This window comes from Lepus europaeus, chromosome 4 (genome assembly GCF_033115175.1).
Source record: "Lepus europaeus isolate LE1 chromosome 4, mLepTim1.pri, whole genome shotgun sequence".
NCBI classification, from domain to species: Eukaryota; Metazoa; Chordata; class Mammalia; order Lagomorpha; family Leporidae; genus Lepus; species Lepus europaeus.
In genome coordinates, this window is record NC_084830.1 from 24,280,538 (window position 1) to 24,308,013 (window position 27,476).

The window sequence follows — 27,476 nt, forward strand, 5'->3', positions numbered from 1 at the left end:
CAGATTGTTTGAAACTGATTTTTTGAATGCCTGTCAAGAATGCCAAGAATGCTCAAAATCCAAAATATCTGGTTGAAATAAGATTCCTTAAAATCATGACATAACATAGACCAAATAGGATCATTGTTACAAGGTGATTATTCCAATCTTTGAAAATAAGCACATATTTAAATAACCCATAGCTCTTAATAAAAATGCAGCTGTTTTTGAACAATTAGAATTTAACAGACATCAAGAGAACATAATAGATTACTTTAACACATTGCTTTAACAGAGCATCAGAGTTTAATTCTATGTCAAAGAGAAATTGAGCTTCCTGTGATCTTTTGCTGTGAGGTTTCCTTCCTTTACCTTCTTTCATATTGGTGACCATGTTTCTGTGTTTCTGTGTGTAACACATCTTTAAGCATCTTTTGCAGGGCAGGATGAGTGGCAACAAATTCTTTCAGTTTCTGTTTGCTATGAAAAGTCTTAATTTCACCTTCATTCACAAATGAGAGCTTTGCAGGATATAGTATTCTGGGCTGGCAGTTTTTCTCTCTTAGTGCCTGGGCTATGTCTCGCCATTCCCTTCTAGCTTGTAGGGTTTCTGATGAGAAGTCTGCTGTGAGTCGAATTGGAGATCCTCTAAGAGTAATCTGACGTTTCTCTCTTGCACATTTTAGGATCTTTTCTTTATGTTTCACTGTGGTGAGTTTGATTACAATGTGTCGTGGTGAGGATCTCTTTTGGTCATGTTTATTAGGGGTTCTATAAGCTTCCTGTACTAAGATGCCTCTGTCCTTCTCCAAACCTGGGAAATTTTCTGCTAATATCTCACTGAAAATGCCTTCTAATCCTTTCTCCCTCTCCATGCCTTCAGGAACTCCTAGAACCCGAATGTTAGGTTTTTTAATAGTATCCTGTAGATTCCCAACAATATTTTTTAGATTTCTAATTTCCTCTTCTTTTCTTTGGTCTGACTGTATACTTTCCTGTGCTCTGTCTTCTAAGTCCGATATTCTCTCTTCTGCTTCGCCCATTCTGTTTTTAAGGCTCTCTAATGTGTTTGTCATTTGATCTATTGAATTCTTCATTGCATTATGATTTCTCGTCACTATCACAGTTTCATGTCCTACTAGTTGTTTCATTTCATTTTGATTCCTCCTTAATATTTCATTTTTATGAGAAAGATTTTCTATCTTGTCCATTAAGGATTTCTGTAGTTCAAGAATTTGTTTTTGAGAACTTCTTAGTGTTCTTATCAATTTTTTGAAATCCGCTTCTTGCATTTCTTCGATCTCATCTTCTTCATAATCTTGAATTGGGGTGTCTTTTTCATTTGGGGGCGTCATAGTGTCTTCCTTGTTCTTGTTAGCTTGGTTTTTGCGTTTTTTTGTTTGGCATATTGGAGATATTCTTTGGTTTCTTCACTGTGGTGTTTTTTTCTTGTTACACTATGGCTCTATATTAAGTGGACTGTTTGCTTTCGATGGAGCCTTAGAGGCTTGAGATGTGTGTGGCCTGAGAGCTCTGTTTGGTTCCTCAGGGTTTAGTGTGTGCCAAAGGTGAAACTCCCAGGTTAGGCATGGTAAATCTCTCTCTCTCTTTCTCTCTCTCTCTCTTTATTCAAAAGGGAAGTAATTCTGCACAGCTGAACGTAATTGGAGGTAGTTAGCAGGTGAATGATATACCCACAGGAGCCAGAGATCAGAAGCTCTTTCCCAAGGACCACACAGGGAATCTCTGCTGCCCTCAGTGTGGGCTCCAATTCTCCTGCAGTCTCCCACTGGGTTGCCAAGGTTACCGAATTTAGCGTCTCTGGAGAGCACTCACGTGAATTCTGTGAGTTCTCTCCCCTACCATCTCTTTTTTCACAGTCTCAGTTCTTTAGCAACACACATTCACTATGTCCCAATCTCCTGTTATTTCACCACCCCCCCTCGAGTCAGGTTTTTCTGCTAGGCTGAGGGCTGGTGCAGACCTGAGGTCGCCCCGCTTATGACGTATGTCCAAAATGGCGCCTGCTCTTTGTCTTGCTCGCCTTTGAGAGGTGAGCGGAGAGAGAGAAACTCGTGTCTGTATCGGTCACTTTTTTTTTTTCTCTCTCTCTCTTTCTTCTAGTTAGCCTGGTGAACTTTTCCCCACGGGGTTTCAAGCCTCGTTCCTTCTAGTCTCCTCTTTCCACTTCCCTGCCGGTGTCTCGGGCTATTGAGGTTCAGTTCACCTCGCATTCCAGAGCTGGTGTGTTGATTCTGCCACTGGTGTCCTGAACTGTGGGCTCGCATGCTCTCCACGCAGGTCCACTGTGAATCACTAGTTCCAGAAGAGTTTCCTCTGCTGTTTCTTCCCCTACTCTTCCTTGAACCTGCAGTATCTCCACTTTTATTAAACTGTCTCTTCCCGGACTATCAGTGTGCTCCCTTCGTATTCCGCCATCTTGCCGCCCCGAAAAATTGTATCTTCACCTCACCTTTCTTTAAAGTTTGGTACTATGATGGCTGAGGAGGGACACTAATGACTGTTGAAGTTATTAGTGGCAAGGACCCAAAGAAATTTCAAACTTGTTTTCTAAATTTCCAAGTTTTAGGAAAAAATTTTTTCTTTTATTCAGTGCTTCCTTCCTCATCTCCCTGACCCTCTCTGTCTCATTTTTTTTTCCTTTTTTCTGTCATGTACAGTAAAGTATCCAAATCTTCATTGTACAGCTCATTAAATGTTTTTGTATGTAAACAGTCATATATAAAACCCACTCAGATCAAGACAGAAAGTTTTAGAACCCTTCCAGTCCCTCTTGTGCTTTCTCCCACCTAATGTCTTCAGAGTTAACCAATATTATAACCTCTACTGCTATAATATTGTTTATAAACTTTTTTATGCCTATCTTTTTCCCTTCAACATTTTCTCTGTGAGATCCATCCATGTTTTTGAGTATAGCTATGATTTTGGCTTTTCATTGTTGAACAATACTCCATTGTGTGAATACATCCTAATTTTTTATTGAATTGCTGAGGGACATTGAGTTATTTCCAATAAAGCAACCATGAACAATCTTGTACATGTAATTTACTAGAAATGAGTACCCAGTTCTGTATTCAGAAACGGAGTTTCCAAGTCTTTTGTATGTTTCTCTTGGTAAACACCGCAGAGTTTTCAAAATTAATTATTTCAGTTTGCACTTCAACCAGCAGACCATGATAGATTAAGGTCTTCTATATCTTTGCCAACACTTGGTATTGTCAGTACTTTCAGTTTTAGCCATTATGGTAGAGTTGTAAGAACAGTCCTTTCTTGAACTAAAATGAGAAAAATAAATTTAAATTAGTAGACTAAAGAACAGGATATCTCAGAAAGAAAGACATTAACCTTGCAAAGCTTGTAAGACTCTCAATATAGCAAAAAGTAATGTATTTGTTGAGCTAACATTTCTCTTAAGTATAATCCCCAAATGACCTGTGTCGGCCTCATTCAGGGTACTTGGTAAGAATATGCTTTCCCAGGCCTCTCCCTAGATCCAGTAAGTCAGAATTCTATTCCATGAATTTGACCTGTATTCCAAATTCTCTGCTGACTCTTAAGGTCATTAAAATTTGTGTATCTACCATTATAAATAACAATAGAAACCTCAAAGGCCAGCTACAAGAAATTGAATTAAATCTACATGACAGAAATCTCCAATGGTAACTAAGAAAAGTTAAGTTAAATCTGCAGTGACCATATTTTCAGGCTAACAACTGAGACACTCTGAAATCAGAACTACCTCAGAAAATCTCAGCCACCCTTCATATCAAATGGTCTAACATATGGGTAATTAGAATTCCAGATTGAAGGAAGAAAGAATAAGGCTGAAGAAATATTTGACATTTCTTTAAGAATTTTACAAAACTAATTCAGACACCAAGCCACAGATCCTAGAATCTCAGAGAATATCCAGCAGGATAAACAGCAAACATCAATCTAACATGGCCCTGAGCTGCATAGAGTGCATTAAGTCAGTGGTGTCCATCTCCAAACAACCAAGAACAAAGGAGACAGATGCTGACGGTGGCACAGCAGGTTAAGCCACCACTAGGGATGGCTGCACGCCATGTCAGAGTGCCAGGGACCAAGTTCTACCTCCACATCCGGTCCAGTTTCCTGTTAATGTGCACTGTGATAGGCAGTAGATTATAGGTCAGTACTTTGGTCCCTGCCATCCACGTGGGAAACCTAAATTGGGTGCCAGGCTTCTGGCTGCAAACTGGATGTTATAGGCACAGTAGGTGAAAGATTTCTCTCTTTTTTAAATGTCTATCTGTGTGTGTATGTGTTTGAATCACTATGCTTTTCAAATTAATAAAAATAAATAATAAATAATGCAAGAGAGAAAGGAAACAAAACACATTGCACTGAGACTTAAATTGCTGAAAGCCAAAGGTAATATGAAGTCTATATTCCAAAGATGTGGAAACCTTTTTTGTCAAGAGCCTCACAGCCTTCTGGATCAAGTTAATGTTTCTTTTTGTAAAGCAGACGATGCAGTTGTTTCTCTGCCTCACTAGATCTTCCTCTCTCTCTGATTGATTTCTCTGATGTACTCTACACCATAGAATTGTCATATTTCAGTTTTTAAAGTTAGCACTTTAAGGTCATTTTCTCCAAATATTCACAATTTAATGTAAGAAACTAGTTGTGTTTTTTTTGTTTTTATTTTAGTAATAGCAGCTGTAAAACCTTCCTGTATGAAAGGTGCTATGCATATATAGATAGATCATCTTTCTTAATCCTTATTCTCATGACAATCTTAGTAAATAAATGCTATCACACTTTTATTTAACAGATGTTAAAATTGAAGATAAAGAAAATTATTCTTCAGCTTTACTGAGCTACTAAGGATCTTATTCCAGAATTTCTTTGTGGTTTTTTTCTAACATTTATTAAATTATTTGAAAGGCAGAGTTAGAGAGAGGGAGAGAATCTTCTATCTACTTCTACACTCCTCAGAGAGCCACAACAGCCAGGGAGCCAGGAGCTGAAGCCAGGAGCTTCATCTGAGTCTCCCTCATGTCTGGCAGGGGCTCAAACACTTGAACCATCTTCCACTGTTTTTTCCAGACCATTAACATAGAGCTGGATCAGAAGTGGAGCACCCAGGACACAAACCAGCGCCCATATGGGATGCCGGCATCCCAGGCTGTGGCTTTACCCACTATGTTATAAAGCTGGCCCCCAGAATTTTTACTCAATTATTCTGCTATGCTGACTTACAGTTTTAAAAACTACACACACACACACACACACACACACAGACTACATATAATGTTTATGGAAACACACCAGCCTTTATTCCCCATTTCCACTGAGACAGCCCAATTTGCTCTACAGTTTAGGACATGTTTTATACCATTCCCCTCATTTTCATTAGCCCAGTTCCAACAGTGATCTGGTGGAAATGAACAGATTCCCTTGAATTCATAGAGTTGTGTTAAAGGAACTGGTAGGCTGACATATAGGTTCAACATTCCCTACACTTGCACATGCTAGCTTTGTGTTTATGTGGAAAGATGTGATACATCATGAAAGAAGCTTAGTACCCAATCCACAGTGCAGTGTGGGTAGGTAGACTCTTGACAGGGATTTTGATAAATTTTAGAGACTGCCTACCACCAACTCTTTGTCTCATTCCATTATGCATTCCAGCAGGCTTTCCTTTTTTAAGTGGCCTGTGACAACTAATTCCTACTGTCAATTTTTACTAAAGCAAAACAATAAAATCAAGCCTAGAACTTATCCAAGATTTGTGTCATCAAAGGTCATCTGATGAAATCTGGAGATGATTAACATTTCTGGATAATTCTGCTCTGATTATTTTAGTAAATGCCAGCATCTGCTCTTTTATGGTTTTACTTTATCAACCCAGAGCCCTGTAGTCCCATTCCCTCCTCCCTCACTCCCACCCCAATAAAACACTCAGAAGAGGGTCTTCTGCTGTCCATTACTCTTTTCCAGAAGGAAAACAGGGCTGGAGATTTCTAAGGGTTAAGGGTCATCCCACAGAAGAAAGGTTGGGGTTTTACATATACAATAATGTTCTTCAGCCTTTGACCTCTCTGACATTTCTGTCTGTAGTAGTTTCCTTATAAACCCCAATCCCTGGATGCTTTCACAGGGTAGGTATCATACATGACTTGAATCTCTATCTACTACATTTTCAAATAAATTTTATCTCCTTGATGTTTCAGTGTTTTTTCTCCATTTGCCTCTCCTCTGCATCTTACATATTTCTGTCTGATATTTTGATCTATGAGGACTTGCCTTTGATTAAGGGCTCACTGCTTAAATGTTCTTTTTTAGTTTCTCTACTATATCAAAAGGTTGGAGGTACCTCCGGTGACCCAACATCTTTGGCATATTAAATCTGGGTGTCAAATGCATGTACTTTCTTTGATAGATGACCTAATAATCCTTTTCTATCTCTAATTTCCATGATTTTGTAATACTGAATTATTTCTTTTTGTAGCGTATGACTTTCTTCTCCCCAACTTCCCTGTGGTGCATAGGTTTTCATAATTAAATGCAGTGGATTATTTAGAACCTAATCTTGAAAATATGTGCCTTTTTCATAAGGAAAGACAAGGAAATGGATCTTATAAATCAGAATATTGAACTTGAAATATAATTTATAAGGAACAAATAAAGGAAAGGTAAATCATGCTCAAGAAAGGCCCAGTTTCATCTTTAAAGTGAGATTGAAAATCATGGGTACATTTGTAAGTGATAAGAAGATATTCTGAAAATAAAATCTCAAGGTGAAATGTTGGAGAACATTTAGTCAGTATTTGAGAAATTCCAATATCTTCAAAGAGATGTGTGTGTGTGTGCGTGTGTGTTGTGTGAGTGAATGAGAGAGAGAGAGAGAGAGAGAGCGAGCCTAGCAGTGAATCTCAAGACATGGCTCATTTAAATGGTGATTTCTCATAGATCTAACCTAGATGGCTTTGTGAGTTTTTTAATGTTTTCTTATTTTAAATAAAGCCCTGAGCTGTAATAAGCCAGTCCAGAAACCCACAGATCCTAAGGCAAAAAGATACTAGGAAGTCTGTTGTTTTACTACCAAAGAAAATATGTACATAATATTATAAATTCAAATTTTCAGGCTTGTTCAGTCTTCATAGCAGTCCATAAACGAGCGAGGACTATAGAAACAGTTGTTATAAACACTTATATTCTTTTCTTAGAAACAGCATACAGAGGTGGTTTGAATGCCTTGGACAGGAGTGATGTGACACTGGAAAATTTAACCTAAACCAAAAGGAATTTGTATTCAATTAAAGATTTATGATTTTCTATCTAACAATTCTATAAAATCATTTGAAGGATGGTTCATCTAACTCTTCAGTTTAGACACATTTTGAAGCTCTTCTCTGCAATAGAAAAGTTGTAAGATTTGACATCTTTATGTGGAAGACTTAATTTAACCAATATAGTTTTCATTGAATTCAAGATGTTGATGTTATGAGAGCAATACATTTACAAGTTATAAGATGCTTTTTAAATTTCGGTTCTGTTTTTAGTGGCTGATCAGTATTCATTGGAATCAGCCCTGCCTCTGACAGAGGCTGTCTCCCGGCGTACAAGGGTGCATGTTCTTTCAGTAACAATGTGGTGGAGTGCGTGTTGATTTACAGATTTCTGTAGCTGAAGGCATGTATTCCGCTATGCTCCATTACTCTGCATACAAAGGAAAGCATTTCAATTGTAAAAGCAACCTCATTTCAGTTGTTGAGAAAACGTATCTTCTGCAAGGGGCAGAGGACAATGCCACATGTCCCTGTGGCTCTCTTGTTTGTGACTTTACTTATTCACATATACAGGTGTCTCCTGATTTAAAGAAACAGATTATACAAAATCTAAGTTTACAGATGAAGGATCTGTGAGTCTTACTTAGTATCTCTCATTCTCTTGTAAAATTCACAAATTTTTGTACATAATTTGCTCAACATGACATTCATGGTAGTATAGTGATAGAAAGGGCAAGATTTGAAGGCTATGGTCCTAGATTTCACCCAAGGTATCAGCTGTTCTAGCCGGGAAATCTTTCTCAGGATCCTTAACTTTTCTGGGCTTCAGTTTTCTCATCTGATACATAAGAGGAAAGTAATCACACCCATCTATGAGAATCTGATGAGCTAATTCTTGTCAAGCCCCTATCACAGTACCAAGCCCTTAAATAGATAGTACTAAATGTTTGTGCGTGTGAAAATACATGCATGTATATGCATACATACATATGTGTTGATGATTTGGGTGGTGCTTAGGCACATGGTCCACTGATCATATAGTGTACATGGTGTTATGAAAAATGAGGCACATGTGCAATCAATAGTGTCCACATAGAGTTTATAGCAGATTTATCTTACTCATTATGTGTTACAGAGGTCACTACTCAAATTCATCTCTATTCTCTGCACACACACTAACCGTAGAGATAGGTGATCTAGAAACATGTTGGGTGCTACATGGAAGTTACCTGAGCTGTTCTAAAATCACCACAGGCACAGGTCATGTTTGTGGCAGGGAATCACAATTTACCCAGTGGAAGCCTATCAGAATTTGAGTTCCCCAGGAAGCAGACTCAGAACAGCATCCCCCTTTGGCCAGTTTATTTGGTAGTGTCCTTATGAGGGAAATGAAAAATAGCAGGATTGGACAAAAGAAGAAATGTGACTGTAATTTGGCCACAGCAAGACCATAGGCATCCCCATGAGAGCTCTAGAACTAGGATTTCCCTTCAAAAAGTTGTACTTGGAGCTAGAGTAACTGAAGGGGCTGCACCTTTGTACCTACGCCCCCATTCCCACGAGTTGATGGATTCAGGCAGCTATCAGGTAAAGGAGGCAAGACCTTGGGCAAGGTGGCTTCTCTAAGCCTATGGGAATTCCAAGCAGAACTAATAGCTGTCAGTAGATGACAAAGCAAAGTAGCTGGGAATCCTTCAGTCCTAAAGTGTTGGGGGAAGGGAGCAGAGTCCAAAGTGACAGCCTGAAGTCCATTACAGAGGTTATAAACAATTATTGTTCGGGATTGTGGTTGAATTCAGTTTAAGTTTTCTGATCTTTACTTTTCTCTGCTCTTTTCTCTCTCCATTTTTCCCACCACCCTACCCCTTCATTAATCATATGCTTATTTTTTCTTTTCCTCTCATAGCTTTGTTGAAGCACAACCAATGTGCAGTAAGCCTTATATATTTTACAATTCAATCAGTTTTGACTTATGAATACTCCTATGAGATAGCCACCAGATTCAAGGCAATACATCTTTTTTTTCACTTCAAAAGTTTCCTCATTTCCTTTTTAATCCATCTCTCTCTACTTAACCTTCCTCTCCTAATACCGCTGTTCTACTATGTCACATGGTTAAGTTTGCATTTTCTAGAATTTTATATTAATAAAATTGTTGGCACTTTATGGAGGCCTACAAAAAAAGACAAAGATTCTTTTCTTGTGCAAGGCTGCCTTTGTATATGCAGAGAAAGTCCAGACCACAAAAGGGAAGCAGATAAGCTTTGAAATTGGAAAATTAACAATTTGAAATTTGACTGTCCCCTGCTACCTTTGTGATCATGTTGTTTAAATTCTTAAGTCCTATTTTCCTTTTTTTATGATGAGGATAATGATTGAACCTATCCAGAGGGTGCCAGAGAGATTAAAGAATGAGAAATGATAAACAGTTATACTCAGCCCATTGTTATGATGATGGGATGATGGTGATGATGTGAAAGATTTATGGATCTATTTCCATGTAACTCCTTCACCATTGTCTGTTAGGCCAAACAAAAATTAACTAATATAGGAGAATAGCAGTTATTGAGTGATCTAGACATGTTAGACTCCTCAAATGGCTCAGATGAATAGACTCTGGGTTTCTGTACTTAATAGACCTTACATTGCAAATTGTGTTCCAGTGTCTTCACGAGATGGAGTTCTCAACATTCATCAGATGGCCCCTTGCTCATTCCTGAAACATATTCTTTCTGACACATCATTCCTCTTTCAATGTCTCCAGTCACTCCATAGAAATGCCATTCGTAGGGACTGGCATTGTGGCATAGTGGGTTAAACTGTGGCCTGCAGTGCTGGCATCCTATATGGGTCCCAGTTTGTGTCCCAGTTGCTCCATTTCCAATTGAGCTCCCTGCTAATGGCCTGGGAAGAGCACTTGAAGATGACCCAAGATGAAACTCGTGGCTCCTATCTTTGACCTGGCCCAGCCCTGGCCATTACAGCCATCTGGGGAGTGAACCAGTAAATAGAAGATCTCTCTGTAACTCTGACTTTCAAATAAATAAATCTTTTATAAAGGGGATTGGGGCAGCACTGTGGCATAGTGGGTAAAGTTGCTGCACAGTGGCATCCCATATGGGCTCCAATTCAAGTCCCAGCTGCTACACTTCTGATCCAGTTCCGTGCTAATGTGCCTGAGAAACAGCAGAGTATGGCCCAAGTACTTGGGCCCCTGCCCTCACATGGGAGACCCAGATAAAGCTCCTTGCTCCTGGCTTTGGATTGACCCAGCTCTGGTCACTGTGGTCATTTGGGGAATGAACCAGTGGATGGAAGATCTCTCTCTCTCTGTGTGTCTCTACCTCTCTCTGTCTTTCCCTCTCTCATACTCTGCCTTTCAGATAAATAAATAAATCTTTAAAAAGTTATCTTGATGGCCCACTCACTGATCTACCCATTTAAGACAAGAATTTTTCAAGGGTCAATCCTAGGACCCCCTTACACTGCTCATATTGATTTCCCCATGCCTGTGGATTTGTATGTCAATTCTATGACGGTGGCTACTAGATTAAAACTCCTGACTCAACTTCTCCTTGTAGCTCTAGCCTGTACATTTATACATACATTGAGTTTTTCCATTGAATATCTGTGAACATAGGCAGTTTAGGTTTATTACATACATAAGCCAAAAATATTATTCATTCCTCTCATATTTGCTCACTCAGTATTCCCCCAAGTCAGCAATTACACTTTTTCTTATTTTATTGACCAAGCTAGAAGCACCTTTGCAGATCACCCTTGACAACCCCTCAGTCTTGCTTCAAATACCTTTTAATTTTACATGTAAAATGTTTCCAGTCTACATGTCTTCATATTACCACCTCTCTATTAGAAGCTGCCATCAATTGTGGGCTCAAAAGCTCTGGTTTCTTAACTAGTTTCTTTACTTTCAAAAATCACCTAGATTTTCAACTGAGATTCTACTTATTGGCAGCCAGAGACAGAATTTTGCAATATACTCATAAATTGCATCATGTCTCTCCTTTGCTTAAAACTCTGTACTAACTGCCCATCACTCTTAGAGTCAATAACAAGATCCTTGATATGCCTCCAAGACTATGTGTGATCCTGCTGTTGTCTGCGCTATATCCTTATCTGAAATCACTAGCTTCTACCCTTTCCACTTGTCCCTCTCACTGGCTTTGTTGTCTTCCTTTGAAGCCCTGTTCTAGAAGAATATTTTTATGTATGTTTTCTCTTGCCTCGAAACACTTTCAGGGAACAGGCATTTGCCCTGGCAGTTAATATACCCACCTCCTATATAGGAGTGCCTGGCTTCCTGTCAGTGCAGACCCTGGCAGGTAGCAGGTGATGGCTCAAGTAATTGGGTTCCTACCAGCCATATGGAAGACTTGAATTGCATTCCTTGCCCCTAGGTCCAACTTCTACTATTGCAGCCTTGTAGGGAATGAGCCAGCATGTGGGAGCTTTGTCTGTCTCTTCCTGTCTCCTACTTTCTTCCTGTATCTCTACTAGATAAATAAAAATTAAGAAAAGAACTTCAATTCTTATTCCAATCTGTCTATCTAATTCTTCATATCTCAACCTAAATATGCCTTCTTCAAATTTGCTTTCCTTATACCTTAATCTAATTTAGATTTCCCATGGTCTTCTCATGAAAGCATTTTCTTCTTTTCTTTTATGGAGGTTGTGTATTTATTTGGGTATTTTTTTTAACATTTCCCCCAGAATTAATAGACTCTGTCTATAGTCTATTGTATATGGTCATAAAAATGGACCCAGAGTAAGTTGGAAACACAGAAGTTGAAAATAAAAAGTGAGATCAGATACTTTGGTATAATTTTCTCTTCTGGCTTAGATTTGGCTATAAAATGATTCAGTTCAATGTTAATTCATTCAGTCTTCTGGCAATAATTAAACTTTAGTCAACTTTCATCGCTCTTTTATTCAAAAGGCTCCATAAGTTAAATATCACTTGAAGTGCTGTGGTTATGGGATTTGAGATATTTCAAGATCAAATACACTGAAGTTTTTACTTACAAAACTGAGTTGGAATCTCTGTTTTGCTATTTGTGTGCTTTTTTTTTCCTATCCAAGAACATTTTCATCTTTAAAAATGAGGATAAGAATACATCCCAGGATGGTGGTATAGATTAAGTTGGGACAATTAATAGGAAAAAAGCCTGATATTTAACATGCTTTCCCCAAAGGTAAGTTTAGTGTTGGTTTGCTGTCTCACCTTGTGAGTCCTATAATCCTCCAGTTCTGGGAATTAGTCTGCCTTTTGGTCTACCCCTTGAGGATGCTAATTCACATTCCAATTGGTGGAAAGCAAACTTCTGGATTAATGCTTTTCAACCAGGGACAATTTTGTCCATCAACCAAAAAGTGCCCAAAAATCTGGAGATATTTTTGACTGCTGAAATTGGGACCTTGCCGATGAAAGGCCAGCGTTGCAGAAAGATATCCTACACTACACAAAACAGTACTCCACAACAAAGATAGAAGTAGTCAAGCAGAAAACTTCAACTCTGCTTGCACACCAGATTGATGACTTTTGAAACAGAGCATGCAGTAGGTACAATTTCCTGTTGCTTTTTACCCCTTTCTCCTTAGAACTGTTTTCTGGTGCCACCATCAGGATACCATCCATACAAGTGCCCCATCAGTTTTTGAGCAAGCTACCACAGCTCCCCATCTTGTTTCAGCTGATTCCTTACCTTTCTTTAGGTCTGTTCCCTAAGGGTAATGATAGGACTTTTTATCCTTCTTACTCAACAAGTGCATAATCAGCACAACAGCAGAGAGGGTATCACATTATCTCCATTTTACAATGGAAACAGCTGAAACCTTGAGAAATGAATTATTGCAACAGTTGCCATATTTATGATAATGGGTTGACCTAGCTCTGGACTTTGAACTCCAAACTCAAGATCTCCCTGTTTTTACCAAAGCCTTCTTAACAGAGCTCCCAGTCTTCATGGTCATGGCTATAGAGTTTTATTGTATAATTTGTATAGGCCCTTGAACGTTTACTAGTCATAGATCTACAGGTAACTTTTAAGTTCCAGGAAGGCAAGAGCACCGTTTCCATCCCTCCTGTGAAGTGTATATGAAGTTAAGGCAATACTCACTTCATAATTTTTCTAGCAAAGAAATTCCTAATACTAATAAAGTTAAATATTTAAAAATGTAATCATTCTCTCTGTCTCTCTGAAATAAGAATAATTAAAAATTTAAGGAAAAACTAATCTCTTGGCTCTTAGGGAAAGAAGTCAAAGTAAACTTAGAACTTTTCTTTAAAGATCACCTTGTCTATGGAAACTAGTTTAGATTAATTCACATCTAGGAACCAGCATTCCCAGTGCCCATTCTTTTTGGTTTATGAATGATATATGTGTTTGGTTATTATAGCTATAAGTAGAACAAGGGGAAAGAGGATGCTTGTCAATAGACATTTCATATGCTTCTTGGTAATTAATTTTAAAAGATGCCTAATGCGCACTGGGTTGCTCATCTAGTGACAGTCCATTAACAGAGAGTCCCAAAACAATATACAAATACTGACAAATAAATGCTGACAAATAAAAGCAAATGTACCAAGAGGTTTAGTCTACCTATCAAAATCAGAAAAGACCTTGAAGCTTGTTTATTTTATCATAAATCATCAACTATAGTCTTTATTAGGTTGTTACTAGCCTTCTTTGCTTGAAAAATCTGCTGTAAGGTACATGGGAAGTAATTACTGAGTCTACTCAGGGACTAAAATGAAATCCCCAAACAAAATATTTTTTAATTAATTTTCAGAGGGGATCTGGTAACTATATGTACTAACAACATAAAAGTTTGTAAGCTTTAATTTACTGTTAAGGTGCTGTGTATTCTTTTTGGGAGGGCTAAAAATAATGCTGGAACACATTTTTTACTCTGCTTGAAGAGTACCATAATATAATTTCTTTCTGAATTTATATTTCAGGTGGGAATTAATGTTATTCCAATTTCCTCCTATTAACATCATCAGCACCTGAATATATTCAGCCAAAAAGTAGACTGTCTAAAACAGTCTTTTTACCAAAGACTGGTAAAAAAATCAATATATAGTTCCCATCAGTATAGTAAATTACTTACAGTAACCACAGTGCAAATAACCCATTAACCCTTCTCTTACTATTTCAGAGAAGGGGTCTTCAATTAACTACTAATCATTCTAAATGTAACCAAGTGAGAGATTGAGCTTGGCACTGGCTGTGTTCACAGGTAGAAGAGAGGAGACTTACTGGTCTTGGAAGGTTTTGTGTACATTCTTGCCAGGAACTGAGGTAATGGGTTGGCTGACCTTTAAGTCCTTGCTGGCTCTGGTATTGGGTGATTCGTAGTCACCTTTAGGAAATCAAGCATGGGGCTGGGGTTTAATTAGGAAGATGGACTTGCAGTATATCTCTAGGTTATTAAAAAAATGGAAGACTAGTCTAGTCCTCAACTACCCTTCATCTTAGTTGGCTGTTAATTTAGAATAGGTTGTTCACAACAGAGTCACAGTTCTTGGAGTCCATTCCCAGAGTCAAGTGAAACCCTGAAGGCAAAGCTGCTTGAATTCCTTTGCATGGAAAGTAGGAGGGATGTGTGAGAAGTAGGATTGACAGGCTACTGTTGAAAGTGGCAACTTGGGAGCCAAATAGAACACATATACAAGATCCATCAGGCTCTCATTGTGTGGGAAAAATTGGCAAATTTAAAATTGAGAGATTTCATAGAACTTTGGGCCTTTTGGTTCTTAAAAATATTGGTAGTAATAGCTTCTAGTCTAATATAACAAAAATTAGTTGAGATTGTTCATGTTGAGGGAAAAAAATGTCTAGTCTACCAGTCATCCAACTAATTCCCATTGTCCCTCAAAACAATTCTCCTTTCTCAAGTATGTTGTGTTGACAACCGGAGCACCTGTGAGGAAGAACAGCTCCCAAACGACAAAAATAATAATAATAATAATGAGAAATTCAGAAGGAGGGTTGTTATATTTGTTTTTAAGCCAAGGATGTAATATAAACAAATATAAAATATTGCTAATATTTGTTCTACAATGGGAGAGTTTTACTACTGTGAACATCATCTCTATGTCTCATAAATGTTGCTTTCTGGAGAGTAGAGAAAAAAGCACAAGACAAAGACTGGCTTGTCTGTAAAGTGAAAGACCAAGCATCATGACATGGCACACAAGGCCCTGCACCATGTACTTCTTGATGTGTGCTTTATACATAGCATTTTCAGTTTCTTGGAATTCCTTTAATGTCTTTTTCTGGGTCTCACATCTGCCTTTGCCTAAGCCATTCTCTGTGCTTTGAATGCCCTCTGCTTTCCTACTCACCTTCCTGACTTTTATTTTTTATTCAAGCTCCCCAGATGAATAAAGTGTCCCCACTATGGACTCTGAAAGAACCAGAGCCTATCCCTCTGGCAAGGAAATTATCCTATTAATCAGTGTCTTCCTAGTTCTTTATAGAATGACAGCTTCCATCCATGGCACATGCAATAGCCAGTCTCTAATAAAGGAGTAGATGAATCTGCTGAATGGCTTCCCTCAAAGACCCCCTAGTCCCCTGTTCCTCTCAACTATGCAAAGATGATCACACCCTTGTGTATGATGATGAGGTTATACCAATATCCCTGCTGCTTGTCTCTAAGTCCTCAAAGATGTTGACATTTTCCTGACACTCAGTCTCTCTCACCAGCCTGAGTGGTGCTTCCCATAAGAGAATTGGCAGAAGCATATTTGAGGAACACCCAAGTTTCTATGAAGAATTCCTGGGTGGCAGTATAGGGAGGTGATTCAGAGCATGACCTTTACCTGAATTTGTATCTGCAGTTTATTAGGTATATGAACTAGAGCTATTTTTATGCTTAATCAGTTTCAAATAACAGAATTGTTGAAAATGCATCATCCTTGTGAAACACTTAGATCTGTGTTTAACACATAGTAACTACTCAAAAAATGTTATCACTGTTGTATATTATTGTTGTTATGATGATGATGAGTCAGAGGAGAATGAAAAGATCAAGACCATCCAAGGAACTCGAGTACCCCTCAGAGCAGATCCAAGTTGCAAAGAACACGCGTATGTATTACCTCCTCTGATCCCCATGGTCATTCCTGAAAGAGTTGGGGTCTTCCAAAAGTTCATAGAAAATGCCTATTACAATAAAAGCTATTTGTGTATTTCAAAAATGATTATACAAAAATGAACTTACCTTTTAATTTCACTTTTCCATGAACTGTTTACAGTACCCGGGTAATGTAATTTTTTTAATCTGCATTGTAGAGATGAAAGAATGAAGACTCAGACTGTGCTTTTCCTGTCTTTTAGCTTGTGATCCTGTGCTTTTGTCATGCTGCCTCTCTTCTTGTTTCTTCCAGAAATCATGACTTTGGAAAAATGATGTAATGGGGGAAATACAGGTTCAGACTAGGGGACACTGGTTGTACGCCCAGTGCCTGATGCTTTGCTGCTCACGCCTAGTTGGAACTAGGGTAGAATCAAGGACATCTGCTTAGTGAATGACGCAGACCTTTACCTGAGAGCAGATTTGGAGCTCACCCAGTGCACATATGGCCATTTATGTGTGGAACTGTCCAGGATATCTATTTCTAGCAGAAAAGAAGCTTTGAAATTCAGTCTGTTATCTGGGGAAAGTGGCATTGAGATTTCCCAGTATGTGAGGGGTTAAAGCTACACTTTGTCTACCTCCAACATAATCTGTCATTTCCAACTGTACCTTACAGCATGCAATTATTTATATTGAAAAGCTGAAACAGGAAATCTGCTACAATTCTCAGAGCAAAAGATGGAGGACACCTGAAATAGGTACTGGCTATTAGATGGGGTTTGAAGGCCAGAGATAAATGCCAAGACCTAAATCTTTGTATCATATGATTTTAGTCAAATCACTTTCTGTGAGCCTCACTTCTCCAAGGGTAACACAGTGAGTGAGTCCTGTGCCAAAGTCGGAGGCCTCATAGTCTCCTTTGAGACTGAATAGCAACCCAAGATTAGCAGGTTCTAACCCCTAGAACCTGTAAGTGCTATCAGGCAAAGCATCTTTACAGATGTGATTAAGTTAAGGATCTTCTTGTGAGGAGATGACCCTGGATTCTCAGGTAGGCTTAAATCTGATCACAACTGTCTTGATAAAAGAGAGGCAGACTCAGTGTTGTGGTTCAGTGGGTTAAGCCACTGCCTGTAAAGTGGCATCACCAGTTTCAGTCTCAGCTGCTCCACTTCTAATCTAGTCCCCTGTGAATACACCTAGAAAAGCAGTGGAAAATGGTCCAAGTAATTGATCCTGTGCCATCCATATGGGAGACCTGGATGAAGCTCCCAGCTTCTGCCTAGTCCAGCCCTGGCCATTGTAGACATTTGAGGAGTGAACAGCAGATGGGAGATCTCTCTCTTTATCTCTCCCCCTGCCCAACACCCCACCTCTGTCTGTAACTCTCCCTTTCAAATAAATAAATAAATCTTAAAGAAGACAGGTAGAATGAGATTATGCATGCACCATAGGAAAAGGTAATGTGAACATGGAGGGAGAGATTAGAGTGATGTGGCCATAAGCAAAGGAATGCTGGCCTCCAGCAGAAGACAGAGGTATCACAGAATAAATTTTCCCCTTCAACCTCTACAGGGTGTGTGGCCCTGCTGCCACCTTGATTTTAGCCTGAAGAAACTGATGCTGAAATTTGGACTTTCAGAACTATGAGGAATACACATCTATTGTTTTAAACCCTGTTTTTTGATCATTTATTATAGCAAAAAATAGGAAACTAATAAAGAGCTCTGTGATTTGATTATCCTTCACCTATTCATGCTACCCATCTGCCCAGGAAGACTTGTAGGTAATGTCATTTGATGTTTGTTCAAAAATGGAACAAAGGACTTACCTTTCTTTAAGCCTGCTGGAAGGCAAAGTATGCCTTTACTCTCATGTTATGTGTTCCTTGTGACTTGTCATGTGATTCTCTAGTCACTACCAATGAGTCTCCCTCCTTCTGCTACATTCAGTTTCTAGTTGTTATTTTACAGTCTCTTGATGACTGTCACCAGAAAACACAGTGATTTAATTACCTGGAGATCATCAATATGTGGGTAAAAAGACAACCTTTACATTTATTTAGCAGCACTAAATGTAGTTGTTCAATAACTATGAGCATCACTAGATCTTGCATAGAGTCAATGAGAAGGAGCCTGTGATTAGATTGGGCCCGACAGGAAAAGTTCTCTAATATATTAAGATTCTCCAGAGAAACAAGAAGGAGATACACAGGGATCGATTCATTATGGGAAAAATTGGCTCATGCATTTTAGAGGCTGGCAAGTCCAACAATCTGCAGAGCCAACGTCCAAACACAAAGGCCAGAAACTGCCATGGTTTCTGGCCATGAGGAAAGGCAATCTATTAATGTTAATCCCACCCAAAAAACACCCTCACAGAATCACCTTGAATAATGTTTGATTAAGTACATAGGCACCTTGTGGCCCAGTCCAGCTGACCATAAAATTTACCATCACATTGACTCTTGTGAGATGTCATTCTAGCCAGCCACATAGCAATGGTTTTGTGTATATACTCAAGCTTTGGAGGGCAGCAAATCTCTGTTACTACCATAGCATCAGATCAATGCTGCTGGGTGAACACCCTCACTAACTATTACCCCGCCCCAAACTGCAGGTTGTCCTGGGAAATATTTTCAGCACAGGAGGCAATTCCTGGGTCAATAAGTCTGTGGGGGGCAGGGAGAGGAGGTGGTCTTACAAAATCTTCCCTATTTCTCTAAATTCCACCAATGTATGCCTCTGCTCACTTCACCATTTCTCAATTCAGAGCTTTGGAATTTGAGGAGTCTAGAAGTAATGAAAGCATTAAAAGGAAGAAGTAGTTTAACCATTCCCCTTTTAAAAAAAATTCTATGATTTTCGTTACTTCTCTAGATCCATATACTCTCAAAAAGAAACACTGCAGGATCACCACCATGAGTTCCACCATCCAGCACATCCTCTTAGAGCAGTGACTCAATCTCCTGCCCAGAAATGGTACCAGCAGCCATCAGTGGATCAGTTTGAAAACCTGAGTCATCTGTGATGTGTCTGCCTTTCCTTTATATCCCACATCTATGCATTGTAAAGTCGTTAAAAATATATCCAGAATTATTCTACTTCTTACCACTTCTTCCCCCTCCGCCTCCCACCCCATCTGGAGCCATCATCACTTCCTATTAAGATTACAATGGAAGTTTATTGCCTCTCCTTGCTCCTGTACTTCTTCCCCTGCTCCCAATCCATTCTCCACTTAATAACCATAGGGATATGTTAACACCTGATGTCATGCCCAAGTTTTCCTTGCTCAAAGTCATGCATATTCAGATTGAAATCCAGAATTCCCTCCAAGGCTGCCAAGGTCCTATATGACCTGGCCCCTGCCTTCTGTCAGACCCCATTTATTACCACTCTCTCACCTTGCATGCTCTGCCTAGCAACACAACACCCTCCTGCTGTTCCTCTAATTGCTTTGATGCTTCTGTATCCTCATCCTTCTCTCTGGCTCCAATGTATCTCCTCCAAAGAGACCTTTCTTACCTACCCAAATTGTGATAAGCTCCATTTTTCCAATAATGGCCTCATCTTCCCCCACATATCCAGCTTTCTCTTGGGAATATTTATGACCACTTGACATCATGTCAATATCTCCAGATCCATATCTAGATCCAGATTCTAAAGTAATTGTATATCACCTTCCTTATGCTAAATAATCAGCTCCTTAAAGACAGAAGACACTACTCCCCTCCATATCCCCAGCACCCAGAATACTGGCAGGTTCAATACATACTTGAAAAAAACAAAATTAAAGTCAAGAAATTTGGTCAATGTGAAGGATTTTACACTTCTCCTAACCCCAAGAGTCTATGAGTCTGTGAAGGACCTAGCAGCCTGGCTCACCTAAATACCATTTATAACCAGTTTGAGTGCGTCCTAAAACAGTTGGTGCTGCTTTTTTGAAACTGAGTTGATTTTTCACTCCTTGATCCCTCTCTGTGTAGGCTGGTGATTGCAGGATCGTATGACCAAGGCACCCTTTTGAAAAGAGGCAGGAATATTAAAGCCCTGAGAATGCCCCCAGTTGTCTGCTTTGATGGCAGCTTCCCTTTCAATATACTTGGTTACTGGACTCTTGAAAACTATTTGATTTATCTAGGGCTTTTTAAAATTTGTTTTTTAATCCTATCTTTATGATCAATTATGAACTTAAACTGATCACCTAAAGATAGGATTAAGTGTCAAAGGGATCACATAAATAAGATCAGTGTCTGCTAATAATATTTGATAGAATTAAAAATGAGAGAACAATCCAACATGGAAAGTGAGATACACAGCAGACTCATAGAATGACAATAGCACTCTGGCCTCAGAATCAGCCCTTAAGGCATGTGGATCTGGCTAAAAAGTCCATGGGAGTTTCTCAGGCATGGAAAGCCAAGACACTGTGACAAAAAATGATCTCTGTGAGTGAGATCCCAGCAGAAAGAATGGGCCATCAAAGAAGGAGGTACCTTTCTCTGAAGGGAGGAGAGAACTTCCACTTTGACTATAGCCTTGCCTAAATACGATCAGAGTTGGCGAACTCAAGAGGCTTCCATAGTCTTGGCAGCTCATGACAAGAGCCTCAAATGCTCACTGATGTCATCAATAAGAGTGTCAATTGTTAAATCAACATCAGGAGTCGCTGTGCACTTACTCCCCATGTTGGATCTCTGTCCTTAATGTGCTGTACTATCTGAATTAATGGTAAAACTGTTACTCAAATAGTACTTTATACTTTGTGTTTCTGTGTGGGTGCAATCTGTTGAAATCTTTACTTAGTATATACTAAGTTGATCTGTATATAAAGATAAGTAAAAATGAATCTTAATGAAGAATGGGATGGGACAGGGAGTAGGAGACAGGGTGGTTAGTGGATGGGAGGGTGGTTATAGGGGAAAAAACTGCTATCATCCAAATCTGTACCTTCAAAATTTATATTTATTAAATAAAAGTTTTCTAAAAAATTTGTTTTTTAAAATGTTTGACCTCTTTATTTAGTGCTATAGTCCAATATTTAATTTATTTGTAGGCCATAGTCCAATATTTCAGTGAATGAATGCAGTGTCAGCTCATCAAATCAAGTCATCAGCACCCCCACTTCTCCACCCTTCCTCCATGATTGATGACTACCAGTTCCTCTCTTCCAGTTCCCTCTATAGTACATAATAATTTTGTCTTACTCCTTAAGTTTCAGCTTAAATGTCTTTACTGAATAAAAGTTTCCCAATGCCCAGACTAGGTTAGGTCCCCCAGTTCTGAGTTCCAGTATGTGATTCTCCTCTGCATTCATCACACACCTCTTCACATTTATCTTTACCTGCCTACCTTCTCAATCCAAAAGTTCCAAGAGTGACCCTATCTGCCTTACTGTGCACAATACTCAGGGAGGGTAACCAAGTGACAGGGACATAGTTCAACAAGCAAATATTGAGCATATATTAACAATGGAATTTTTATGGTAACAAAAGTTAAACTACAAAAAAAGATTAATGATTGATGACTTATCACTTTCCTGATACCAGCACCAAAAGGAACACTACATTTTGTTAGACATTCATTTATTTCTGTGGTCAGCAAGAAGTGGTGGGATAGGAGGTGGATGTGACATTTGCTCCTGGAAATTATCTACTTACTATAAAAATTTTCCAAGGTCACAGACACAGGAAACACTGTAGAAACTATGCAAGCAAGATAGTGAATTAGATTTGTTCATAAAGTCCTTGGTATACATATCATGGTCTCTTTTAGAAGTTTTATCAGGAAATTCTTCTGTGAACTTTACCATTCATCTGGCTTCCTAAAGTCTAAACCTTTTATTTTCCTACCAAGGAAAATAAAGCACAACTGAAATCAGGCATCATGTGAAAAACTAGGAAAGCATTATGTTCTAAATAATCTTTAATTTCTAAATTCTCCCTTTTTAAGAAATGGAAATAATGATAGCATGAACAGCACCCATATTCACATGATTAGGATTAAGCCACTTGAACATGCTGGGCATGTAATATGTAAAATGTTCCCAGGCACAATGTTTGTAACATAAAATCAGAATGCACAGACTACAACTGATAGAGTTTTATAACTGTGTATTCAAACCTGATGGAATTAACCCACCTGAACAGAGATAAATTCTGGTAGGGCTTAGGTGTCCAATCTTTGACCAACCAGATGCATTTATGGAGAAAGGCTGAGATCAGAGGTTTTCATGGAGGCATCAAACAAAATTTGAGCATTGTGCACTGGAATAAAACCAGCACTCCAAGTTGTAAACAATATGTCCTCTTCAGACCAGGCAACTTCTCAAAACTAAAGCTACCATGTGTTTTTCCAATGCCTCAGTAACTCTCACTATGGAATGCCACAGCTTGTGAAACCAGAGCACAAATAATTGGGAACAGAAAGAAGGAAGAGTGATCGACATTTTAGTGTTGGCAAGGATTTAGATCATCTGTACTTCAGGGAGGGTTTATGCAAATTTCAAAGTTTATGACGTGTTTAAAAATCTAGATGTCTGCTATTGGGAAACTGATTATCCACATAAGTGATACCCAAGTCCAGTTCTTTGTTTTCTCAATGCAGCTTCAGGACTAAGATCTGATGATGAACAAAACACTGGAAGGCAGCAACTGGCTGGGAAGCCTGAAAGTTAGTCTCACTGTTCTGAGCTCTCCTCTGCTCTCTACTTTTCAGTAAGCCACTACCCAAAAACTGGGAAGGAAATGGAAATCTAAGGCCATCTGTTGGCCTCCTGAAAACATGCTATTTCCATTTACAAATCCAATTGCTGCTGCAACAAATTATCACAGACTTAGTGGGTTAGAACAACATAAATTTATTATTTTACATTTGTGACAGTCATGACAGTCAAAAGTCTAAAATGTGTGCTATGAGGCAAAAATCAATGTGTTGGTAGAGCTGCATTCCTGTAGGGCTTGGAGGAGAAATCTTTACCCTCTTTTCCAGCTTCTTCAGACCATGTGAACTCCTTGGCTCTTGGCTACATTGCTCTAACTTCTACTTCCATTGTTACATCTTCTGGTTCTCATTTTCCCTCAGGCTATCCTATCTCCCTCTTTCACTGATAAGGATTAAGGTAATTAGATTTTAGACCGACTTGGATGGTACAGGGTACTCTCCCATCTTAAGATCCCTGCCTTAATCACCTTTGCAAAGTCCTTTTTGTCATGTAAGTTTGCAAATTTATAGGTTTTTTTTTTCTTTAATTTTGATATCTTAGACTTGTCAGTCTTTTAAACTTTTGCCAATCAGGGGGGTATGTAGGGTTTATTTCTTTTAAGGATTTATTTAATTATTTGAAAGGGTTACAGAGAGAGAGAGAGAGAGAGAGAGAGAGAGAGAGATCGATCTTCTATCTGCTGGTTAACTCCCAGATGTCCTCAACAGCCAGCAATAGTTCAGGCCAAAGCAAGGAGCCAAGAGCCAGTAGCAGGGGCCCAGGCACTTAGGCCATCCCCTGCTGCTTTTCCCAGGCCATTAGCTGGGAGCCGGATTGGAAGTCGTGCAGCCAAAACATGAACCAACGCCCACATGGGATGCTGGCGACACAGGTGGCGGCCTTTCTCACCACACCATGCCACAATGCCAGCCCCAATTCACAAGTTTTAGAGATGAGAACACGAACATCTTCACTGGGCTATTATTCCACCTACCTCAGAAGGCAAAGGAATTACCTGAGTCTGCTTTTATATTTTTCTTTCTCCTAACCACTATGATCTTCCTGGTTTTGCCAAGTCTGAACAATGGCTACCTAGGATTGCTCTTCCTGATATACATTCTATTGAAGCTTCAGCCCATTGCCCACCACCACCACCACAAACATTCACCCATTACTGAACTCCCATTTTTAGCAGACACTGATCCAGGACCACAATCTATATTAGTACAGTTCTTCTCACTGCTTCCCTTCAAATATTTCTAACTCTCTCTGCCACTTCTGGGCACATATTGGAACTCTGTTCATTGTCCTTTTGTGGGTGGGAAAGAACATATGATTAGATCCTGTCATTAATTCATAAATGACTCAGGCTGAGCATTTCCTTGACGATATGAGATCTTCTAGCACTTCCTCATGTTCATGTTGGCTTCCAGCAGTGTTCATGATGGGGGAGATTTGCTGTCAACATGCAAAATACTTTGGAAGCAAATGAGCAACTGATATTTTGGGGGTGTCACTGAAGCATATAACCTAACTTATCTGATAAACTTAACAAGCAAAGAAGAGGAGGAAATAAGAAGAGTAAACCACATAGATATGGTCCTAATTGGCTCTCTCCATTCACTTATCTCTTTATTCACTGGCCTCCTAGGCTTTCGGTTCCTTTGATGAACATCTCCATGAACCCCACCTTCTGGTTGTTGAATTTCTTTTTCGATGATGCAGAGCATTTAGTTTCTGAAGAGTAAATGATAATGTGCCTATAGACTTACCAAAGGTCTTCAGATGTCCTAAGGAGGGATGTAAGGAGAAAGTAGAAGGTGATACTATGGGCATTTAATGGTCATCCCCTTTATTTATTGTGAAACCCTCAAAGTAGAAATATGTTTAATTTCAGGACAAGCACAGAGTGGTGGAAAATTTGAGAACTTGATAGAAATCACAATAGCAAAATTTGAGAACTTGTTAGAAATCACAGTAGGAAACATTTAGACCTCTAGGGAAAGCTAAGGATTAAAAGGAGGCCACGCTGTGCTAACCAGAGCCCAGGGTGTCTGAACAACGTAGACACTCACACTCCAAGGCACCTTGTGTTTTCTCTCTTGAGATGCCCTGGCTCGTCTCACTCCTCTCACCCGCAGCCCTGCCAGAACCCTTTCCCTTTGCCACTAATTGAGGTCAAGTCATAGCTCCCACCAGCCATAAGCAAAACTCTCACCCGACACCAGGGTTCCAGCAGGAGAGTTGGATGCCTGCAAAATAAAACTAGGCTTCCAGTGCATGCTCCACTGAAGTATCATTGTATCTTGGCTTAAGTCACAGGGGGTGCTGTATACCTATGGAGCATTCACTTCTCCAGACACACTGCGGAGACTCGGGCTCCCGCAAACCCATCCCCAGTGAGCAGTATTGTCACCTTAGAAACCTGCATTCCTTAACCTGAGTATTCAGGTTAAAATTTTGCAATTTTATGTACCCAATGTATGGGTCAATTGAGAATCTGTATTTAATTAAAATTGGGATTTTCTTTTACAGATGTAGGTTTTCTTCGTCTAGATTATCCATTCCCATCAGCAAGGATAATGGAGGGCCCTCTATTCTCGAATCCATGTTTAGACAGAAACTTCTGTTATGACAGAGTTACCTAAGAGGAAGACAGAATTCCTTCCTAAACAAATTGTTTTTCTTTAACCTACAGGGAGAGCCTTGCTGAGACTCACTGACAAAAAGCTTGAGCGAATGGGGATTGGCCAGGAGAACCTCCGGCAACACATCTTACAGCAGGTGCTCCAGCTGAAGGTGCGAGAAGAAGTCAGAAACCTGCAGTTACTCACACAAGGTACCCTGTTGCTTCCTGGTGGGTGGAAGGGAAGGTGAAGGGAAAAAGAAAATCTTGACACCATGATGGAGAGGAGCCACAGAGAGTTGTTGTTATTTCTTTGCAGAATTTCTTTCATTTAAAAAAAGAAACTATGAAGATCACGTGCCTCCCCCAGTTTTTCTTTTTCATAGCTCACTGCAGAATAGGATGTACAAATAAGTGGTAGATGAGCAAACAGCATTGCCTGAGCTAGCTTAGAAGGCATCACATCCAGCTGTATAAACTGTGCACTGTTTAACCCCAGAGAGTACCAGTCTCATAGTTCAGGGGACAGTTACACTCCCTAGATTTTAAAGTGTGCAGTCTACACAGCTGTACAGTGCAGCTCTAATTATCTTCATCCAGCTACCATTTCTGAGGGGCACCTTGGAATTTGAATGATTCCATAGTAAAATGACCAGTGATACAAGTGGGGTTTTTTGTGTTATGTGTTTTGTTTGACTTTACTTTTCACTGGCTAATGGAAGAAAAATATTTTAAATGTGTGTATCTATACATAAATGTATTTATAAAAATATACTTTAGAGATTGAAAGAACTATATTCACCCTATTTAAAATTAAATAATTTTTAAAAATTAAATATAGAGAACTTAAAACTGGACTATTAAGGATACATAATCATTTACAAGAATCATTAACTTCAATATGATGAGAACAGTTACAATTTTTATAGCTGTGGCAGTGACAAAGTAAAGCTAGAATGTGAAGAAAACCTTAAGTTATACTTGAATATGAGTACCTACCTAAGATTTAGTTGCTGTCAACCTCCATTGTCTTTTTTTTTATGTACTATGTATCATTTTAAATGAAAGGATGATAAAATATGTGTTTTTGAGAGCCTTGGGTATTTTCCAATCTGCAAAATATTGTAATTGCATGCATACTGATATTGGAGAAATCTGGGTCAGCCAAGTTTCGTGTTATTGCATTTAGATTAACCCAGTAATAGTCCATTTAGCTAGAGGAAATATTGTACTATCTGTAAGATGATTGCTCCAGATGGATAAATATAGGCTGTGAGTGATATGAAAATAGTGTTGTTTATTTGATATGCATTACTTGAATATTATCCTTGGAGACTTCCTTTGGTGAATTTACAGGTACTGGTACACTGAGTGATTTAAATTTCCATGTGACATACTGATATACTTTTAATATTCATTTAAGGTATAAGTAGCTATATGAAAGTCCATCTCGGTGTATTTGTAAAATGCAAAAATTAAAAATAATCTAGAGTTTGGTAAGATGGAAAGAATCAAATTTTGCTTAAATTCATAAGATACAACATAATGTAGTTACTAAAATTAAATCTTCAAAGAACATATTATAACATAGGAAATTACTCAAGAGGGAATACAAAGTGGGGGGGGAAACAATGTATAAAATTTTATTTATGGCTTAATCCTAATTTTTTGAAAAATGTATATTCATATATGTACACAGAAAGAGGGCTAAAAGTAAATTTGCCAGTATTTTGATAATAGTTCGATCTGGGTGGTGAGATGTGGGGTGATTTTAAGTATTTTCC

At 38.9% G+C, this 27,476-nt stretch overlaps 1 protein-coding gene across 2 annotated transcripts in view; it reads left to right on the forward strand.

The window, feature by feature from the left end:
* Positions 1–27,476, forward strand: part of SAMD12 (sterile alpha motif domain containing 12) — a 503,731-nt gene that overhangs the window by 256,505 nt on the left and 219,750 nt on the right. For both annotated transcript variants that reach the window (XM_062188075.1, XM_062188076.1), the window contains one exon: positions 25,765–25,905. In XM_062188075.1, the coding sequence (XP_062044059.1) occupies positions 25,765–25,905 (141 nt within the window). The remainder of the gene's footprint in view (positions 1–25,764; positions 25,906–27,476) is intronic.